The following is a 21,844-nucleotide window of genomic DNA, read 5'->3' on the forward strand; positions in this document are numbered from 1 at the left end:
CCCCAAAAAAAATAAAACAAATGGTTGACTAACCTGATCCGGTTGGGCCTAACAGGACGATGTTGCTCTTCTCCAGTTTGATGTCAGTATGAGTAGAGTCTAACACGTCCCCGCCTCTCTTCTCCCGAGTGGCCTGCTGCTGCACGGAGGCGCCCAGAGCGTTGCCATGGGGACTGATCCCTGCTATCTGAAGTAGTTCTACAATAACAAAATGTAAAAAAAAACTAAAAAAAAACAGTCATATTGTTAATTTGAGTTCAGATTTGGCAGCGGTGAATTCTAGCCTGGTCCCAAATCTGTTTGTGCTCTTTGCTAAATATCAAAACGCCATTGTGGTCCTTGTCAAGCTTGTTTGGCATGACTGATTCCATAAGGAGTTGGCGAGAGGGCAGAAACACTTTTGCCCCCAGGCTAGGGAAAGCACATTTTGGGTTTTCATGGCAATGACCAGGCACAAAAACATAACTTTTCCAAACAGGATATGCAATGTTGGCCTACTGTGACCTGGTAACTTGTGTTGTACTACACATGTCTACTGTATTTCTTGTATTACTGTATACTCAGTGTACAAAACATTAAGAACACCTGCTCTTTCCATAACAGACTGACCAGGTGAATCCAGGTGAAAAGCTATGATCCCTTATTGATGTCACTTGTTAAATCCACTTAAAAATCAGTGTAGATGAAGGGGAGGAGACGGGTTAAAGAAGGATTTTTAAGTCTTGAGACAATTGACACATGGATTGTGTATGTGTGCCATTCAGAGGGTGAATGGGCAAGACAAACGATTGAAGTGTATGGTAGTAGGTGCCAGGCGCACCGGTTTGGGTCAAGAACTGCAACGCTGCTGGGTTTTTTTCCACGCTCAACAGTTTCCCGTGTGTATCAAGAATGGTCCACCACCCAAAGGACATCCAGCCAACTTGACAACTGTGGGAAGCTTTGGAGTCAACATGGACCCAGCATCCCTGTGGAACACTTGACACCTTGTAGAGTCCATGCCCTGATGAATTGAGGCTGTTCTGAGGGCAACTCAATATTAGGAAGGTGTTGTGAGGGAAAGTGTTATGTTTGTGAATCAAATCAACGCTACTTTTCTAATAACCAATTAGATGGGTTCATGCAGGTGACTGACTGATCGTGTATGGGGGAATCCTCACTCGGCAGTACGCCCAGAATATTGCTATGGGAATAACCAAGGTATCTCAGTTTCAAGGTCTCAACTTGGAGAGAGAGAGAGAGAGCCTCGTGAGGTATTGGTCAGTCACATGTGCGAGTCACCGGTAATGAATGAATTATGCTAAATCATGCAAATATAACTTGTCTGTGTATAGCCGTATATAAGGCAACTGTTGGGACCGCCCCAGCAGAGCTTCTGATAGACCTGTACAGTGTGCAGAGTTTGTTGTAACCTTTTTATTTAACCTTTATTTAACTAGGCAAGTCAGTTAAGAACAAATTCTTATTTACAATGACAACCTACCGGGGAACAGTGGGTTAACTGCCTTGTTCAGGGGGCAGAACGACAGATTTTTACCTTGTCAGCTCGGGGATTTGATAGGTTACTGGCCCAACGCTCTATCCACTAGGCTACGCTGCCGCCCAGCTTGCTGATAATAAAAGAGTGATTCATTTAAGATTGACGTCAGAGGTCCCTGATGTTGAATTTCCACCGCCGTGTTCTTAATGTTTTTGTACACGCCGTGTATAACACGTTTGTGTCTCGCGCTTTCAGTTCTCCAGGCATAATATTACACGATCTAGGCTCTCTAGTTATAATGTCAAGTATCAGTATCTGTGGTGCTGCATCGCTGCAATAGGTCAAAGTACAATCTAAAAATACATGTGCTCCACTCTACTGGGAGCCAGTATGTACTCAACGTCCTTCAAATACTTAATATGGGCTTCCTGTTTGGCTCAGTTAGTAGAGCATGCTTAACATGGGCTTCCTGTTTGGCTCAGTTAGTAGAGCATCTCCCCCCCCCCCCAGACGTGTCACATGTTTGTTTTAACCTGAAACTGATTAAATTAGTCAAAGGATTAGTGATGATTAGTTGAGTAATTGAAATCAGGTGTGAAAGTTCAAGATAAATTTTTTTTATCTATCTAACACACCCTGAAAACAATAAGTCATTAACAACAAGAGAAGTTCATCTGTAAACTTCAGCATTTGTGTAATTCTTGAAAAAAAGAAAATAATTATACAAAACAGAACACTCCAATCAAAATCGTGATATGTTTAAAAAAAAAATATTATTATTTTTTTTTTAAATCGCCAATGATACGACACTATGTAAGGAGGACCAATCAAACCACTTACTCGTGAATCTGTACTCATCCTCCCGTCTTCTCATCTCTACAGAGGATGACAAAGTTCTCAAAATCAACACGCTCACAGCCAGATTAAACACATCATCGCTACAGCTCTGCAAGGAGGAACGCTCACAGCCAGATTAAACACATCATCGCTACAGCTCTGCAAGGAGGAACGCTCACAGCCAGATTAACCACATCATCGCTACAGCTCTGCAAGGAGGAACGCTCACAGCCAGATTAACACATCATCGCTACAGCTCTGCAAGGAGGAACGCTCACAGCCAGATTAACACATCATCGCTACAGCTCTGCAAGGAGGAACGCTCACAGCCAGATTAAACACATCATCGCTACAGCTCTGCAAGGAGGAACGCTCACAGCCAGATTAACCACATCATCGCTACAGCTCTGCAAGGAGGAACGATCACAGCCAGATTAAACACATCATCGCTACAGGAATCAGACTCCACTGTTGTTGTTGTTTGTAAATCATCACCTTGTTAAATCCATTAAAAATCATCCGTTTATAACTGTGAAATGTGGGTGTAAAAGTAAATCATTGAACAAATGCCAAATTACACCGACGAGAGCACTTTAAGGTGACTGACATGATCAGGTGTTTCAGCACATTCTAGAAAACAGTAGTTGGGTCTTTGTTGCCTACTGATATTCTACTGTTCTGGAAGTAAACCAACTTACTTTTTGTCCGGTCTACGTTTCCTGGAAACTGAGGCCAGGGGTGACAATTACAAGCATTTTAAAGAAACAAAGGCCTGTAGCTGACTGAACTCTGCTGACCTCGTGGTGTCAGACCTACTGTAGCTAACAGACTACACTGACCTCGTGGTGTCAGATCTACTATAGCTAACAGTAGACTACACTGACCTCGTGGTGTCAGATCTACTATAGCTAACAGTAGACTACACTGACCTCGTGGTGTCAGATCTACTATAGCTAACAGTAGACTGCACTGACCCCGTGGTGTCAGATCTACTATAGCTAACAGACTACACTGACCTCGTGGTGTCAGACCTACTATAGCTAACACTAGACTGTACTACTGACCTCGTGGTGTGAACGAGGCCTGTTTCTAACTAACACTAGACTGTACTACTGACCTCGTGGTGTGAGCGAGGCCTGCTTCTAACCAACAGTAGACTGTACTACTGACCTCGTGGTGTGAGCGAGGCCTGTTTCTAACTAACACTAGACTGTACTACTGACCTCGTGGTGTGAGCGAGGCCTGCTTCTAACCAACAGTAGACTGTACTACTGACCTCGTGGTGTGAGCGAGGCCTGCTTCTAACCAACAGTAGACTGTACTACTGACCTCGTGGTGTGAGCGAGGCCTGCTTCTAACCAACAGTAGACTGTACTACTGACCTCGTGGTGTGAGCGAGGCCTGCTTCTAACCAACAGTAGACTGTACTACTGACCTCGTGGTGTGAGCGAGGCCTGTTTCTCCACCTCCACCTGTCTGCTCCCAGCAGGGATGTTGTTGTAGATTCTCTTGTAGTGATTATACACAGCTACCGCCAGCACCTTCTTAGCATAGGACTGACCCACTACGTACTTGTCCAGGTAGGCATAGATCTGGAAGACAGGTTAATTGACATTTACGATGAGACCTTATAAATGTGGTCATACAAGTCTAACAATAAAGGAACTGTTTCATAATGCATTATACCTTATCTCCAGGCTTTAAGTAAAGTTTTCATGACAAGTCTTACGGTGCATTATCAATCGTAAACAACAGGTGTAAACTAACAGTGAAAAGTTTACTTACGGGTCCTTTTCCAACTATGCAGATTAAGATAAAATATTTAAATTAAATAAAAATAGAAGCCTGTGTATTACAGAAATAAGGAAGTGGATGGCGGCACGTTTTACTTTTAAACTCGGACAAAAACAGAGATGCTAGTTCTAGGTCCCAAGAAACAAAAAGATCTATTGTCAGATGGTCGTCTCAAATAAAACTGAAGGACCTCACCGTTACCCTGTTCGCTCTTTTGACAAACATCAAGACGGTTTCAAAGGGTAGCTTTTCCCCCCCATTTTTGTAAAATTGCTAAAACAGGAAACTTTTGGTCCAAAAATGATGCAGAAAAACTAATCCATGTTTTTGTCACGTATAGGTTAGACTACTGCAATGCTCTACTTTCCGGCTACCCGGATAAAGCACTAAAATAAACTTCAGTTAGTGCTAAACACAGCTGCTAGAATCTTGACTAGAACCACAAAATTTGATCATATTACTCCAGTGCTAGTCTCTCTACATTGGCTTACAGTTAAGGCAAGGTGATTTCAAGGTTTTACTGCTAACCTACAAAGCGTTACATGGACTTGCTCCTACCCATCTCTCCGATTTGGTCCTACCGTACATACCTACACGTACGCTACGGTCACAAGACGCAGGCCTCCTAATTGTCCCTAGAATTTCTAAGCAAACAGCTGAAGGCAGGGCTTTCTCCTATAGAGCTCCATTTTTATGGAATGGTCTGCCTACCCATGTGAGAGACTCAGACTCGGTCTCAACCTTTAAGTCTTTATTGAAGACTCATCTCTTCGGTAGGTCCTACGATTGAGTGTAGTCTGGCCGAGAGGTGCAAAGGTGAACGGCAAGGCACTGAAGTGACGAACCGCCCTTGCTCCCCTCTCTCCACTGGGAATGTCTGCTTCAGACCATATAACAGGGGCTGAGTCACTGGCTTACTGGTGCTCTAGGAGGGCTGCGTCACGTCGTGCCAGGCTTGAGTCACTGACTTGATCTTCCTGTCCGGTTTTGCGTCCCCTCGGGCTCGTGCGGTGGAGGAGATCTTTGTGGGCTATACTCAGCCTTGTCTCAGGGTAGTAAGATGGTGGTCTGTTGATATCCCTCTAGTGGTGTGGGGTCTATACTCAGCCTGGTCTGTTGATATCCCTCTAGTGGTGTGGGGTCTATACTCAGCCTGGTCTGTTGAGATCCCTCTAGTGGTGTGGGGTCTATACTCAGCCTGGTCTGTTGATATCCCTCTAGTGGTGTGGGGTCTATACTCAGCCTGGTCTGTTGATATCTCTCTAGTGGTGTGGGAGCTGTGCTTTGGCAAAGTGGGTGGAGTTATATCCTGCCTGGTTGGCCCTGTCCGGCGGTATCGTCAGACGGGCCACAGTGTTCCCCGACCTCCCCCTGTCTCAGTCTCTCTGCTGCAGCATTCTGTGCCGGGGGGCTGGGTTCAGTCTGTTATATCTGGTGTAATTCTCATTTCTTATCTGGTGTCCTGTGTGATCTTAAGAACGCGCCATCTAATTCTCCCCTCCCGGAGGACGAGAGCCCTAGGACCATGCCTCTGTCTGTCCTCGTCTCCAGTGCTGCTGATCCACTTTCTGCTGTCCTACCTGGGGCTATGGAACCTTGTCCTGCTGCTGCTCCATTTTCAACTGTTCTGCCTGCGGCTATGGAACACTATGATTATTATTTGACCCCGCTGGTCATCTATGAACATCTTGACAAACAATCTGTTCTTAATGGCCATGTACTCTTATAATCTCCACCTGGCACAGCCAGAAGGTGACTGGCCACCCCTCAAAGCCTGGTTCCTCTCTAGGTTTCTTCCTAGGTTCCTTGCCTTTCTAGGGAGTTTTTCCTAGCCACCGTGCTTCTACATCTGCATTGCTTGCTGTTTGGGGGTTTTAGGCTGGGTTTCTGTACAGCACTTTGTGACATCGGCTGATGTAAAAAGGCCTTTAGAAATACATTTTGATTGAATAATGATTGATTTAAATGACACGAGTCATAAATACAGTGAATAACGAATAGAAATAACATGGCTATACAGGCAGTACTAAATGGATGTGCAGGGGTACGAGGTAATTTAGGAAGCTATGTACATATAGGTAGAGGTTTCGACTGTTTAGAATGATGATATTATACAAGGTTATGATTAATAACTTGACTGTTAATGGATGTGATAGGTAAAGACCTTTAGAGTTTAATCCGGGAGATGGTAACTCTTTAAAAAAAACGCTCTCGTGGTGCCCCAGATCCTAATTAGTTAATTGTTACATGATTAATTTAAAAATCGGGTAACAATTAAACATAGTTTGTTATTTATCTAATCAACTGTCTGCAGACTAATGTTAAAGTCAAGTCACGACAGGTGCGACTCGAGTTTTGCCATCAGTTGGAAGACGGTGACCCCTTTTGGTCAGTGACAGTGGAGGAAAGGGAGAGTGGAGGGATGTTGAGAGAGGAACCATCAGTCTGCTGCTCTCTCCCTCCGCTGAGACTGACCCTCAGTCTGCTGCTCTCTCCCTCCGCTGAGACTGACCCTCAGTCTGCTGCTCTCTCCCTCCGCTGAGACTGACCCTCAGTCTGCTGCTCTCTCCCTCCGCTGAGACTGACCCTCAGTCTGCTGCTCTCTCCCTCCGCTGAGACTGACCCTCAGTCTGCTGCTCTCTCCCTCTGCTGAGACTGACCATCAGATGCAGGCACCACCAGCCCAGTAAAATAAGACGCTAATAATTTAAATGTACGCTCACTCAGCTGTAATATAACAGATCTATTACCGGTGTGATCATATAGCCTACCTCAACATTTGTTTATATAATTTAAAATGTTATGGGATGCATTTTCTCCATTGTTCTTGATGGTAGGCCTACATTATGATCAAATAGCCACAGTATCCTACTTGGCCACTGTTAAAACTAACTTAAAGCAGGTACAGCCTCAGTGTTCACAGTAAACGCGCTCTGGAAGTTGTACAGAATTTTCACAACGTTCAAGTTTGCGCTCAGCAGACCTGAAATTTGCTCAGTGCCCTGAAGAAAAAAATGTAGGGAATGCATTATAGCTCCAGGTATACCCTGCAGCGTCATCAGGGTAATTCCTGTTTGAAGATAACCATCACATCATAAAAACAAAACGACAAAAAAAAAACAGGAGAAACAAGAACCAGTTCCTGTTTATGGTCATTGGTGCACGTACCTTTTTGGGTGGCGGGGGAGGTTTCTGTGTGAAGGCTATTTTGACAGCCTCAGGGGGCGACTCTGCTTCTGTATTCAGACCTTTCTTAGAGTCCGTCTCAGAGAGCACCACGAAGAAGTGATGGCATTTCTCACACTTTACAAAACGTGTTGACGCTGAGAGAAAAAAAATGTATACAATTGGAAACGTTTCCCTCATCCGTCTCTGATTTCGTACAATAGTAGTGACTGTGTGACAAGTCAAATCATTTATAACACTGCTTTTTCTACAACTTGAATCTTTAGAAAATACAGCCTGTGTGAACATCGTATCTTAAAAAAAAAATTAAAAAATTAAAAAAAGGTACTCACATACAAAGGTCTCCACATGTGTACATGGGTCTCCACATTTGGGACAGTGCAGCTGGTTACCCCCCTTCCCTGATCCACCAGAAGAGGCCGAAGGTCTCTTTCCTTCACTGAGGTTCTTCTGCATATGATCAACACAATAGAGAGAGAGACATACTATCATGAATGCAACACAGCAGGAAAAACAATGTAGCCACAGATAGGAAGCTATGTCGTTGTCACTTGTTGAAAACCACTGTGTATTTATTAGAAAGTCTATTATTGTGTCTTGTCACCACCAGAGATGGGGTCAATTCCATTTCAATTATGATGTCACCACCAGAGATGGGGGTCAGTTCCATTTCAATTATGATGTCACCACCAGAGATGGGGTCAATTCCATTTCAATTATGATGTCACCACCAGAGATGGGGTCAATTCCATTTCAATTATGATGTCACCACCAGAGATGGGGTCAGTTCCATTTCAATTATGATGTCACCACCAGAGATGGGGTCAATTCCATTTCAATTATGATGTCACCACCAGAGATGGGGTCAATTCCATCATTAAATCAAGATGTCACCACTTAGCATAAACAGATCTGGGAACAAGCCGTCTGACAGCACAAACAGATCTGGGTCCAAGCTAGTCACCACTGGGTGATTCATTCTGTAAAGCGGCAAACAGATATGTCCTAATCCAGCGGAATCAAGTTTACCTTTCCATCGTTGCTGGATCCATCCTTGGTTGTTCCATCTTTAGCAACGAAACATACTGCCGTTTCATGGAAGGATCTCACTCGGGCTCTGGGATGTAGGTGAGCTTCACATGAACTAGGTCTGCTCAAAGCATACAGTTGAACACGAGAACAAGACAGTCCTGTACAACAGAAACACAACGCAACCAAATGTTTAGGCCTATATTATAATCTATAAATTTGTACTTTGAATTTTATTTCTGGATGGCCATGATTCATATTAGGTCAGACTAACTTCCCCGTTCCATATATATAGAATGATTCATTCTAATGCTATGCATTGTTTCCTCCTCATGAATTATGACGGAGCCTAACGTGTTGTTTACAAATGTCAACATTTGGTATTACGGAAATATAGCTAGCTGCCACATTTGTGACATTGCACACAATTCTCACATCAAATGTATCAAAAGTAATGCAACAGGACGACGACCTGTTTTCAAAAACTACTTAACGAGGTCAATGTCACGTAGTTTATCTAGAGACGCGTTTAGATAGATTACTGTGGTTAATAACTTGACAATTTCTCAAGATTGCAAAGTGTTCTTACCTCTGTGTGCTGAATTCAAGAATATCCTCACGGCCGATGATGTGCATGTGCAGGACATACTTTAGTCAATCAATGTCTAGCAAATAAAACACATTTAAAAATCAAATAAAACAGGATTAAAACTAACCAGCATGAATCGTCCCGGGCAGCTGTTCGGTACTGTAGTTACCTAGGACATTGGTAGCTAGCATCAGTAACGTTACAAACACAAATCTGACGGAACTAAACTCCTTACTAACAATACAGCTAACTAGTTATTCAGTTTCACCCGTTAACAAGTAGTAGCGGGCTCAAACTAGTTACGTGATTTACAAAGCTATTATACAAAGTTGAAATAGAAATAACTTCCCCTGGAGTTGGAAGGCCAAAGCCGAGACTTGGAAGCCAGTGGGGAAGCGAACCTAGCTAATTTTAGCTAGCAAAACACGGCTAACGACAGAAATAAAACAAGTGAGCATTCCGGGGGGAAAAAAGATTTATCTAGCTAACCGGTGAAATATAGCTAAACATGTCAACTGGTTAGCTATGTGACATGTTTAAGAGACTCAAAATGTAAGACTTAACAATATTAGTTTACTAGCCAGTTAACTTTACCTGTCGACTACGTAAAAGAGCACGATGGAAACCAAAAACACGTTTTTGACAGTTTTCTTCCCGGAGCACAAATTTTTTGTCGAGTCACTGCGACTGTTTTAAGGGTAACAGGTCAACGATGTCCTTCATAACCAATGTGTTACCGTCCAGGTAGTATGGGGTAACCCCGCTTGTTTACGTGCTAATCGGGAAACTAGGACATTTCAGACTTGCTGATTCGTTAAACGCTGTATAACTACAGCCCAGATAGGTTCTCAACCTCATAACTAGCTAGTAATCAATTTCAGACTTGCTGATTCGTTAAACGCTGTATAACTACAGCCCAGATAGGTTCTCAACCTCATAACTAGCTAGTAATCAATTTCAGACTTGCTGATTCGTTAAACGCTGTATAACTACAGCCCAGATAGGTTCCCAACCTCATAACTAGCTAGTAATCAATTTCAGGCTTTCAATCAAGTTAAGAGTAGCTATCTTGTATAACTAACTATATTAGCTGGCATGCCTGTTGGCAAAGTTGGTAGACTTTAGGAAAAAGCAACCAAAAACAAAATGTACTGAATGAGACTCACAGTCCTTTCAATATTTTATCACAGAAACATATTTTGTTTATGAAAAAAATAGCCACCAGACAGCTCAAGCAAGAGGTATGCAGAAAAATATACACTTTTTTTTTTTACATAGAATTAAGTATAATGTTTGAAAAATTTAAAATTATCCAAATTAAGGATGGGGCCTCCAATTTAAGGATGGTGCCGAGGCCCCCACACCACGAGGGGGCAAAAAGGGGCCGAGCCCCCTCAGTTTCAGTTTTATGTCCCTTTTATAAAACTAGCAAAAAAGTTCAAATAATTGAGTGACAGGATGGCGCAAAATCTGTATCTCCGCTCCGCCAGCACAATGGAAAGAGCACGCTACGGTGGGTGTAGGGGGGCTATGGAAAGCTACTGGAGCAGCTAGGCTCGAGTAGCGCAGCGATCTAAGGCACTGCATCTCAGTGCGCAAGGTGTCACTACAGTCCCTGGTTCGAATCCAGGCTGTATCACAGCTGGCTGTGATTGGGAGTCCCATAGGGCGGTGCATATTTTCGTATATATATTTTTTCTTCCTGGATTGGCTTCTGCTATGATTTTGAATGATTGAAGCAGCCTATAGGCCTATTTGTTGGGCAAGACAGCTGTGCATGGCTGCATCTCACTGTAGTAGGCTGCATCTCACTGTAGTAGGCTGCATCTCACTGTAGTAGGCTGTATCTCACTGTAGTAGGCTGCATCTCACTGTAGTAGGCTGTATCTCACTGTAGTAGCCTGTATCTCACTGTAGTAGGCTGTATCTCACTGTAGTAGGCAGCATCTCACTGTAGTAGGCTGTATCTCACTGTAGTAGGCTGTATCTCACTGTAGTAGGCTGCATCTCACTGTAGTAGGCTGCATCTCACTGTAGTAGGCTGCATCTCACTGTAGTAGGCTGCATCTCACTGTAGTAGCCTGTATCTCACTGTAGTAGGCTGCATCTCACTGTAGTAGGCTGCATCTCACTGTAGTAGGCTGCATCTCACTGTAGTAGGCTGCATCTCACTGTAGTAGGCTGTAGGCTATGTTTTGGTTATTTGGGTCTCCATTCACCTTTTGTTTACTGTGTTTTTAACTAGCCTAAATATAGATTGCGTCATGCCTTTATTGCGCTGATATTCTGTTTACTAGGCCTACTTAGTACCTCTGTTTTGTTCTGTTCACATTGTTAAAGAATTTAGTTTTTTTCTATTTATGTTTTGAGGTCAGACTTTAGCATATGTAGTGGATCGCATTATCAAACTTTGAAAGGGAATGAGGGCTGGATTTACAGTTGATTGAATTGAGGATCAGATAGAGAATTATTGTAAAATATGAAAAGAAAACATGTTTTTATTGGTAATTGTACAAAATGAATGAGAAGAAGAAGAAGAAAAAAAATCGATGCCAAATATTATACAAAAATATATATTTTATGACATTCAAATTCTTAAAAAATGAGAACACTCTGCCAGGACAGTCATAGACATGTTGGCTTGATAGGTGTGTGCTCTGATTTGTTAATAGAACCTTCTCTGCATTGATTACATTCAAGGTATGGCTGTATTCTCCTAGGCAGAATGTCTCCCACGATCATAAGATTTATTTACGACCATAACATTTGACTAGACTTTTTGATCTAAACTAAAAAAAATAAGCCTTGCATATTTTCACATAGCTGTTGTCCCACATATACAAAAGTTGATTTCGGGGATAATATGACAACATAGCCATAATACCATTGGCTGATCTGAGATCCAAATTTACATTCAAAGGTTTCTCTTTCGTTAAGTCAAAGGCATGTGTGACTTTTGTGTCTTTGGTGTCAGTCATATACAGAACTCCACATGCAACAAAAGCATTCCCAGCATTCAGTACAGGATAGGACGTGCTAACCACAGACAACACAGAAAACCTCTTATGGTTTAACTTGGCAACCATCATGGTCCTATTGAGAACTGAAGCATATATGAGCCACAGTCCGTTCTCGTCCACAGCAAACTTAAAGTATGTCTTGGAGTTGTGGAAGAGATAGGTCCGATTGTGGTAAAGAGCATTCTCAACGGCCAGTGTCTAATCTCCTGGTCTTCAGGTTATCCCTGTAAAATATTGAGAATTGGGATCAAATACTTAGAATCCTGTACAAGATATTGAAAAACATATTTGATAATATATCTGTTGCTTTAAACTGCAGTAAAGAAACGCCTACTTGACAACTTTCGAGGTTCCTGCATTGTGATAGTACATCGACCCATTGTAGATGATGTGTCCACAACCCTGGTAGAACTTCCTCATGTCAATAGACCTGCTGCTGCTGTTAGGAAATGACGCAATGCTCTTGTACTCCTGCAAGACTCGACCTGAAAGCCAAATGTAAATCGCGCACACACAGTATCTTTCTGCTGGAAATTCTTTCATTGTTGCAACTTTTATATAAACTTTATGTATTGTACCAGCTGATTTATTTCTTTGCCCCTGAGTTTTCCCTATTATAAAACATATTTCCTCATTATTACTGGTGTTTTCTTTAAGACTTGCCAAAAGTACTGTACCTGAAAAGTGTTCAGCCATCCAAATGTGGTTGTCGTTCACCTGGGCTGCATCTTGCATCCAAACTCCAAATGTAGTTACCATTTTAGTGACGTTTGGAAAGCATGTTATTGTTTTGATCATGTTTTCTATGGATACAAAAGAGAAACATGGAAATGTAAATAATGACAATGTTTGAAATGACGTAAAAGACTTCACTAAGCAACAGTTTCCACTAGGGGGCGCTCGTGAGGTAAAGGTACAGTACAGTAGTACAAACTAAGCTTTCCAGACTGTACCTTTTAAATGCTGTGGTTACATTGGAGGGAACAGTGAAGACTTTAAGGCCTTCTGTTTTCAAAATGCAACCAATTATGAAGAAAAATAATGTACCTTCAACATCCCAATTGAACCCCCAGTATTGCCTATGTAGAAATAGTTTTGATACCAGATTTCCAAACAGGTGCTTCGTTCGCATCCTCTGTGTTGGTTACATTCAAGGTGTCTTTGGGGGGAGCAGAGAAGATTTCTGCTGAAAATTCATATAAAATGCTATCAATTATGAAGACAATTTCAATACCTTCACCATCCTAATTCAACCCCTTTATAGATTTAAATAGTTTCATACCAGTTTTCTTAAATGCTGCTTCTTCCACAATCTTGCTGTCAGTTGCGTTCAAAGGTCCTTCTTCCACAATCTCCCTGTCAGTTGCGTTCAAAGGTCCTTCTTCCACAATCTCCCTGTCAGTTGCGTTCAAAGGTGCTTCTTCCACAATCTCCCTGTCAGTTGCGTTCAAAGGTGCTTCTTCCACAATCTCAGTGTCAGTTACGTTCAAAGGTCCTTCTTCCACAATCTCGGTGTCAGTTACGTTCAAAGGTCCTTCTTCCACAATCTCGGTGTCAGTTGCGTTCAAAGGTCCTTCTTCCACAATCTCGATGTCAGTTGCGTTCAAAGGTCCTTCTTCCACAATCTCGGTGTCAGTTACGTTCAAAGGTCCTTCTTCCACAATCTCAGTGTCAGTTACGTTCAAAGGTCCTTCTTCCACAATCTCGCTGTCAGTTGCGTTCAAAGGTCCTTCTTCCACAATCTCAGTGTCAGTTGCGTTCAAAGGTCCTTCTTCCACAATCTCGGTGTCAGTTGCGTTCAAAGGTCCTTCTTCCACAATCTCGGTGTCAGTTACGTTCAAAGGTCCTTCTTCCACAATCTCCCTGTCAGTTGCGTTCAAAGGTCCTTCTTCCACAATCTCGGTGTCAGTTGCGTTCAAAGGTCCTTCTTCCACAATCTCGGTGTCAGTTGCGTTCAAAGGTCCTTCTTCCACAATCTCGGTGTCAGTTACGTTCAAAGTTCCTTCTTCCACAATCTCCCTGTCAGTTGCGTTCAAAGTTCCTTCTTCCACAATCTCGCTGTCAGTTGCGTTCAAAGGTCCTTCTTCCACAATCTTTGTGTATGTCATTTGTCGGTCATTTGCTTCCTCGTTCTCGGTGTCAGTTACACTCAACGTGTCATTACTTGCGGCTAGATTCGCTGACTCTAAAAGGGGAGAGAGAGATGCAACAGTTTTTTTAGTTTTTTTTTACACTGAGGAATAAACATATGTTCATACATAGTGATTCTGAGTTGTTTTTGGTTGGAATCTCTGCCAGGACAGTACGCTCACCCATAGACATGTTGGCTTGATGGATATCTACTCTGATGGTTCGATTAACATTTTCTGCGTTGGTTACATTCAAGGTGTTACTGCTTGTGGCTGTATTTTCTGTACCTAAGAGGTTTAGAGAAAAATGGAACAGTGTTTTACAGTGACAGTGAGGATGAATGCATGTCATTGTTGGTGGAATCTCTGACAGCATACTCACCCAGAGAGTCAGACATGTTGGCTTGACGGAGACAGGTGTTCTCTAACAAGTGTGCTCTCATGGTCCTATTTCTAGAGGGTTCTGGGTCCTCTAAGGTCGCTGGGCAGCCAGGTAGACCAGGGGGACCGGCAGGGCCAGGAGGGCCCCTTGGACCCGGAGGCCCTTCAAACACAACCAGAGGCACAGGATCTGAACAGGCTTCTCAGATAAACTAACATTTACAGTATGTAATACAATTATGATCATTGCAAGTAAAACATCAATTGTAACTATCTGCAAAATAAGTGTTAGTAGCTCAAATGTAGTTGAGGATGATCTAGTAAGATTAACTAGTAGGGTGAGCTAGTAAGATGATCTAGTAGGGTGAGCTAGTAGGGTGAGCTAGTAGGGTGAGCTAGTAGGGTGAGCTAGTAGGGTGATCTAGTAGGGTGATCTAGTAGGGTGAACTAGTAGGGTGAGCTAGTAGGGTGAGCTAGTAGGGTGAGCTAGTAGGGTGAGCTAGTAGGGTGATCTAGTAGGGTGAGCTAGTAGGGTGAGCTAGTAAGATGATCTAGTAGGGTGAGCTAGTAGGGTGAGCTAGTAGGGTGAGCTAGTAGGGTGATCTAGTAGGGTGATCTAGTAGGGTGAGCTAGTAAGATGAACTAGTAGGGTGATCTAGTAGGGTGATCTAGTAAGATGAACTAGTAGGGTGATCTAGTAGGGTGAGCTAGTAGGGTGAGCTAGTAGGGTGAGCTAGTAGGGTGAGCTAGTAAGATGAACTAGTAAGGTGATCTAGTAGGGTGAGCTAGTAGGGTGAGCTAGTAGGGTGAGCTAGTAGGGTGATCTAGTAGGGTGAGCTAGTAGGGTGAGCTAGTAGGGTGAGCTAGTAAGATGAACTAGTAGGGTGAGCTAGTAGGGTGATCTAGTAGGGTGATCTAGTAGGGTGAACTAGTAGGGTGAACTAGTAGGGTGAGCTAGTAAGATGAACTAGTAGGGTGATCTAGTAGGGTGAGCTAGTAGGGTGAACTAGTAGGGTGAGCTAGTAGGGTGATCTAGTAGGGTGATCTAGTAGGGTGATCTAGTAGGGTGAACTAGTAGGGTGAGCTAGTAGGGTGAGCTAGTAGGGTGAGCTAGTAAGATGAACTAGTAGGGTGAGCTAGTAGGGTGAGCTAGTAGGGTGATCTAGTAGGGTGATCTAGTAGGGTGAGCTAGTAGGGTGAGCTAGTAGGGTGAGCTAGTAAGATGAACTAGTAGGGTGAGCTAGTAGGGTGAGCTAGTAGGGTGAGCTAGTAGGGTGAGCTAGTAAGATGAACTAGTAGGGTGAGCTAGTAAGATGAACTAGTAGGGTGAGCTAGTAAGATGAACTAGTAAGGTGATCTAGTAGGGTGATCTAGTAGGGTGAGCTAGTAGGGTGAGCTAGTAGGGTGAGCTAGTAAGATGAGCTAGTAGGGTGAGCTAGTAGGGTGAGCTAGTAGGGTGAGCTAGTAGGGTGAGCTAGTAGGGTGATCTAGTAGGGTGAGCTAGTAGGGTGAGCTAGTAGGGTGAGCTAGTAAGATGATCTAGTAGGGTGAGCTAGTAGGGTGAGCTAGTAGGGTGATCTAGTAGGGTGAGCTAGTAGGGTGAGCTAGTAGGGTGAGCTAGTAGGGTGATCTAGTAGGGTGATCTAGTAGGGTGAGCTAGTAGGGTGAGCTAGTAGGGTGAGCTAGTAGGGTGATCTAGTAGGGTGAGCTAGTAGGGTGAGCTAGTAGGGTGATCTAGTAGGGTGAGCTAGTAGGGTGAGCTAGTAGGTTGAGCTAGTAAGATGGATTTTTAAGAGAATGAGAACTCTACCCTCTTTTACCCTCTATGATGATGTCATTGGTTTTCTCGTCCTTCAGTCCTGGAGGTCCAGGGTCTCCCACGTCTCCTTTCCCCCCAGGCTCCCCTCTCTCTCCAGGGGGACCTGAACAGGCAAGGGGTCATCATGATAGTTATGGATGGATTTTTTTGGTGTTGACTGATTTCTTTAAATTATTTAGTTTCATTAGGTCTTTACCAGTGGAGGCTGGTGTCACTTTGAATTGGAAAATGGAATCATTGTAATGGCTGGAATAGAATGAATTACAAATCCTCCTATTTAAGGTGACACCAGCCTCCACTTGTCTGCACATGTATAATAGAGCACTTGTGCATGGAGAAAAAAAATCACATACCACCAACAGTGTCTGACCTTTTTTCCCTCGTCTCCCTGCAGCTCCAGGTGGTCCTGGTATGCCTTCTGTAGCATTGACTCCTGGCTTCCCATCCACACCTGGAGTGCCTTGAACAGATATCATCCTGTATGATCATTGATAACTACATGTATGACTAGATGCCTTTTTTTAGAGCATTGGGCCAGTAACCGATAAGGTTGTTGGATCAAATCCCCGAGCTGACATGGTACAAAATCTATCGTTCTGCCCCCTGAGCAAGGCAGTTAACCCACTGTTCCCCGGGGCGCCGACAAAGTGGATGTTGATTAAGGCAGCCCTCCGCACCTCTCTGATTCAGAGGGGTTGGGTTAAATGTAGAAGACACATTTCAGTTGAAGGCATTCAGTTGTACAACTGATTAGGTATCCCCCCTTTCCCTGTACAACTGACTAGGTATCCCCCCTTTCCCTGTACAACTGACTAGGTATCCCCCCTTCCCTGTACAACTGACTAGGTATCCCCCCTTTCCCTGTACAACTGACTAGGTATCCCCCTTTCCCTGTACAACTGACTAGGTATCCCCCCTTTCCCTGTACAACTGACTAGGTATCCCCCCTTTCCCTGTACAACTGACTAGGTATCCCCCCCCTTTCCCTGTACAACTGACTAGGTATCCCCCCCCTTTCCCTGTACAACTGACTAGGTATCCCCCCTTTCCCTGTACAACTGACTAGGTATCCCCCCTTTCCCTGTACAACTGACTAGGTATCCCCCCTTTCCCTGTACAACTGACTAGGTATCCCCCCTTTCCCTATACAACTGACTAGGTATCCCCCCCTTTCCCTATACAACTGACTAGGTATCCCCCCTTTCCCTGTACAACTGACTAGGTATCCCCCTTTCCCTGTACAACTGACTAGGTATCCCCCTTTCCCTGTACAACTGACTAGGTATCCCCCCTTTCCCTGTACAACTGACTAGGTATCCCCCTTTCCCTGTACAACTGACTAGGTATCCCCCTTTCCCTGTACAACTGACTAGGTATCCCCCCTTTCCCTGTACAACTGACTAGGTATCCCCCCTTTCCCTGTACAACTGACTAGGTATCCCCCCTTTCCCTGTACAACTGACTAGGTATCCCCCCCCTTTCCCTGTACAACTGACTAGGTATCCCCCCTTTCCCTTTTGTCATGCTTTGATTGATGCAAAGTGTTGTTGATTGTTTTACCTGGAGGTCCTGGTGAGCCTGTAATGTAGGATGGAATGAATGGTCAGGAATGTATCTTTTTGTATTCATGTCCATTTCATGTGAAATAAGCAACATACAGCATTTCAATGAGGTACTGTCTGTATTAAGGCTGTGCTAATGTTTTTAATTTTAATAATTGTAGTTTTCAAAAAACAAATGTCTTTTTCTTACCTGTGTACCCTAGAATATTAGAAGAGCTATTTCAACAACAACAACACACCTGTTAAACACATGTCTTTTGTGCTGTTACATAGTTCCAACAGGACCTTGATCTGAAAGACAGAAGTAAAGGGAATCGGTGACAATAACAGCAACTTAAAGGACACTACAGCTTGGATCTGTAATTTAAAGACCCTTCCTCCTTTCGGTCTCAACGTAGACTTTGATCTGAAGCCATGAGTCCCAAATGGAACCCTATTCCCTATATATAGTGTACTACTTTAGACCAGAGCCCTATAGAGCCCTATTCCCTATATATTGCACTACTTTAGACCAGAGCCCTATAGAACCCTATTCCCTATATAGTGCACTACTTTAGACCAGAGCCCTATAGAACCCTATTCCCTATATATAGTGCACTACTTTAGACCAGAGCCCTATAGAACCCTATTCCCTATATAGTGCACTACTTTAGACCAGAGCCCTATAGAACCCTATTCCCTATATAGTGCACTACTTTAGACCAGAGCCCTATAGAACCCTATTCCCTATATATAGTGCACTACTTTAGACCAGGACCCTATAGAACCCTATTCCCTATATAGTGTACTACTTTAGACCAGAGCCCTATAGAAACCTATTCCCTATATAGTGCACTACTTTAGACCAGGGCCCTATAGAACCCTATTACCTATATAGTGTACTACTTTAGACCAGGGCCCTATAGAACCCTATTCCCTATATAGTGTACTACTTTAGACCAGGGCCCTATAGAACCCTATTCCCTATATAGTGCACTACTTTAGACCAGGGCCCTATAGAACCCTATTACCTATATAGTGTACTACTTTAGACCAGGGCCCTATAGAACCCTATTCCCTATATAGTGTTCTACTTTAGACCAGGGCCCTATAGAACCCTATTCCCTATATAGTGCACTACTTTAGACCAGGGCCCTATAGAACCCTATTACCTATATAGTGTACTACTTTAGACCAGAGCCCTATAGAACCCTATTCCCTATATAGTGCACTACTTTAGACCAGGACCCTATAGAACCCTATTACCTATATAGTGTACTACTTTAGACCAGGGCCCTAAAGAACCCTATTCCCTATATATAGTGCACTACTTTAGACCAGAGCCCTATGGAACCCTATTCCCTATATAGTGCACTACTTTAGACCAGGGCCCTATAGAACCCTATTCCCTATATAGTGCACTACTTTAGACCAGAGCCCTATAGAACCCTATTCCCTATATATAGTGCACTACTTTAGACCAGGGCCCTATAGAACCCTATTCCCTATATAGTGCACTACTTTAGACCAGAGCCCTATAGAACCCTATTCCCTATATATAGTGTACTACTTTAGACCAGGACCCTATTGAACCCTATTCCCTATATAGTGCACTACTTTAGACCAGGGCCCTATAGAACCCTATTCCCTATATATAGTGCACTACTTTAGACCAGAGCCCTATTGAACCCTATTCCCTATATATAGTGCACTGCTTTTGACCAGAGCCCTATAGAACCCTATTCCCTATATAGTGCACTACTTTAGACCAGAGCCCTATAGAACCCTATTCCCTATATAGTGTACTACTTTAGACCAGGGTCCTATAGAACCCTATTCTAAAATGTTGTGCACTATATAGGGAATAGGATATATTTCAGACACATGCTCAGTTATCCTCCTCATAATCAGAGAATTCCAATGAGATGATTATTGGCATAGGAAGGACATTTCTGCTAATCCCTGAAGACTGAAAAGAGGAAATGACTCTGAACATATGGAGAGTGTGAATACTGAACTATTCCAGATTGAATCTTCCTTCCTCAAACAAACTCTACAATAACTTAACGTTGTTGTAATCATAAATGATGATCTACATGCATCAGAAAAACCCAATAGCCAACCCACGAAAGTCACAGCTGGTCTTGTCTTAAACTGTAACAGAGTTTTGTTACAGTTTATACTGTACATACCACATAACTCATGGTATGATCAAATGTGGCTCAGCACTTGCAACACCAGGGTTTTGTGGGTTCAATTCCCACGGGGGGGGGGGGGGGGGGGGGGGGATCAGTACAAGAAAGAAGTATAAAAATGTATCCAGTCACTAAATTACAAAAATAACCTACAATAACTATCTACCTGGGACGGCAGGTAGCCTAGTGGTTAGAGCGTTGGACTAGTAACCGAAAGTTTGCAAGATTGAATCCCTGAGCTGACAAGGTACAAATCTGTCGTTCTGCCCCCTGAACAAGGCAGTTTAACCCAATGTTCCTAGGCTGTCATTGAAAATAAGAATTTGTTCTTTAACTGACTTGCCTCGTTAAATAAAAGGTAAAAAAAATTACCTACTATAACTCACTTTAGTAGACACATAACATACGGTCTCTCATGTAATAAACATTTCTGAGGATTCTTACCGGGACCATAGAGTATGTCATCACCATCATTATATCCCTGTCTTCACGTTTCTGCTGTCGCTTAGTCTGGTGTATCCCAGCCTGGCTCCTCTTACTGCGGGGTCGGCCATGCTGCAGCTCCCTTTCTGCCTCCTCTCTGCCTGGGTCTTCCCTGTTGGTCCTGTGGGGTGATGTCTGCAACCTAGATTCCTCTGAGAGCACCTGCAACCTATCAGTCTCCTCTCCAGGGTCCCTGCTGGTCCTGTGGGAAGCTTCCTCTCCAGGGTCCCTGCTGGTCCTGTGGGAAGCTTCCTCTCCAGGTTTCCTGCTGGTCCTGTGGGAAGCTTCCTCTCCAGGGTCCCTGCTGGCCCGGAGGGAAGCTTCCTCTCCAGGGTCCCTGCTGGCCCGGAGGGATACTGCTGTAGAATGATGCAGCACGGCGCCAGAGGTCTCTGAGAGCACCTGGAGCTTTAGATCCAACCGGGCCAGGTGGGCTGACAGCCGCATATGTTGCACCAGAAGGAACACCAAGCCTGCAGAGCTCAGGACCGTAAGAGCACAAGTCCCCAACAAGAACACTCGTAACATTCCTGGGAGTCCAAGACAACCACCTCCACCTCCCTCCCTCATCATCCTACTTCCTGTCCTAAGTCCTGACAATTTCCCCCCGAAAAAAAATAAATGAAAAGTGAAATCTGCTACCGACAAGCTTTTTAGTTCACGGCTTCCTCGCTGGATGTGTTCTACTAGTCTCTACTGACACACACAACACGCTGATCTAGGAGCATACATCCGATACTCATACACAGAACTCAGTGAGCTCATCCGATACTCATACACAGAACTCAGTGAGCTAGATGCTGGATCTTACATCCAGAGAGGCACAAACATACTATGTTACAGACAGTTGTATGCTATTGCTAGGTAACAAACGAGAGACAGAATTACAGAAGAACTATTTGAAGAAATCCGAAGGAGGAAAAAAAAGGTTGTAGTAAAGCTGTCCTGAAGGCGCAAAACAACTTGTCTTTTCTGAGTGTCAAACAAGAACTTCATTGCGCAACTCTGGAAACATCTGGAGAAAAGCTTAGTGTCCAATGTCTTATTGTGGTGTTTTTCGGGTTGATTTATTGCCAAGTGCAGTTTTTCAAGATAATTCTGAACAAGGAAAGCATTCTTTAAGTGGACAAGTGAGACTTGAACTGAGCTCATTGAATAATGAGCACATAGACCAGTACGCTCCGTTGTAAGACTTTCTTTGTTTCTGAAAGGCTGAAAGCCCCATGTTAACATCCCTTACATACAGTAATATCCATAATTTTACTGGCACGTCATTTCCACATAATTATTTTCCTGTAGCACCAATCCACAATGGCACAGAGTAGGAGTGTTGATATCAGTTCCCCTTCTGTCGGTCACTC

At 43.5% G+C, this 21,844-nt stretch overlaps 1 protein-coding gene and 1 pseudogene across 2 annotated transcripts in view; both read right to left on the bottom strand.

Moving 5' to 3' along the window:
- Nucleotides 1–9,732, bottom strand: part of LOC115196581 (ATP-dependent Clp protease ATP-binding subunit clpX-like, mitochondrial) — a 27,128-nt gene extending 17,396 nt beyond the window's left edge. The window contains exons 1-8 of one of the 2 annotated variants that reach the window (XM_029757424.1): nucleotides 9,510–9,732; nucleotides 8,916–8,991; nucleotides 8,327–8,487; nucleotides 7,630–7,747; nucleotides 7,280–7,434; nucleotides 3,753–3,909; nucleotides 2,321–2,356; nucleotides 34–198 (exon numbers count right to left, since the gene is read on the bottom strand). In XM_029757424.1, coding sequence (XP_029613284.1) covers nucleotides 34–198; nucleotides 2,321–2,356; nucleotides 3,753–3,909; nucleotides 7,280–7,434; nucleotides 7,630–7,747; nucleotides 8,327–8,487; nucleotides 8,916–8,973 — 850 coding nt within the window. In that variant the 5' untranslated portion in view covers nucleotides 8,974–8,991; nucleotides 9,510–9,732. The remainder of the gene's footprint in view (nucleotides 1–33; nucleotides 199–2,320; nucleotides 2,357–3,752; nucleotides 3,910–7,279; nucleotides 7,435–7,629; nucleotides 7,748–8,326; nucleotides 8,488–8,915; nucleotides 8,992–9,509) is intronic. The other variant, XM_029757425.1, reaches the window with a different exon arrangement.
- A 1,740-nt stretch (nucleotides 9,733–11,472) lies between these two features.
- Nucleotides 11,473–21,817, bottom strand: LOC115196571 (uncharacterized; annotated as a pseudogene).
- Nucleotides 21,818–21,844: the final 27 nt, after the last annotated feature.

Source organism: Salmo trutta, chromosome 7 (genome assembly GCF_901001165.1).
Source record: "Salmo trutta chromosome 7, fSalTru1.1, whole genome shotgun sequence".
In the NCBI taxonomy this organism is placed as follows: domain Eukaryota; kingdom Metazoa; phylum Chordata; class Actinopteri; order Salmoniformes; family Salmonidae; genus Salmo; species Salmo trutta.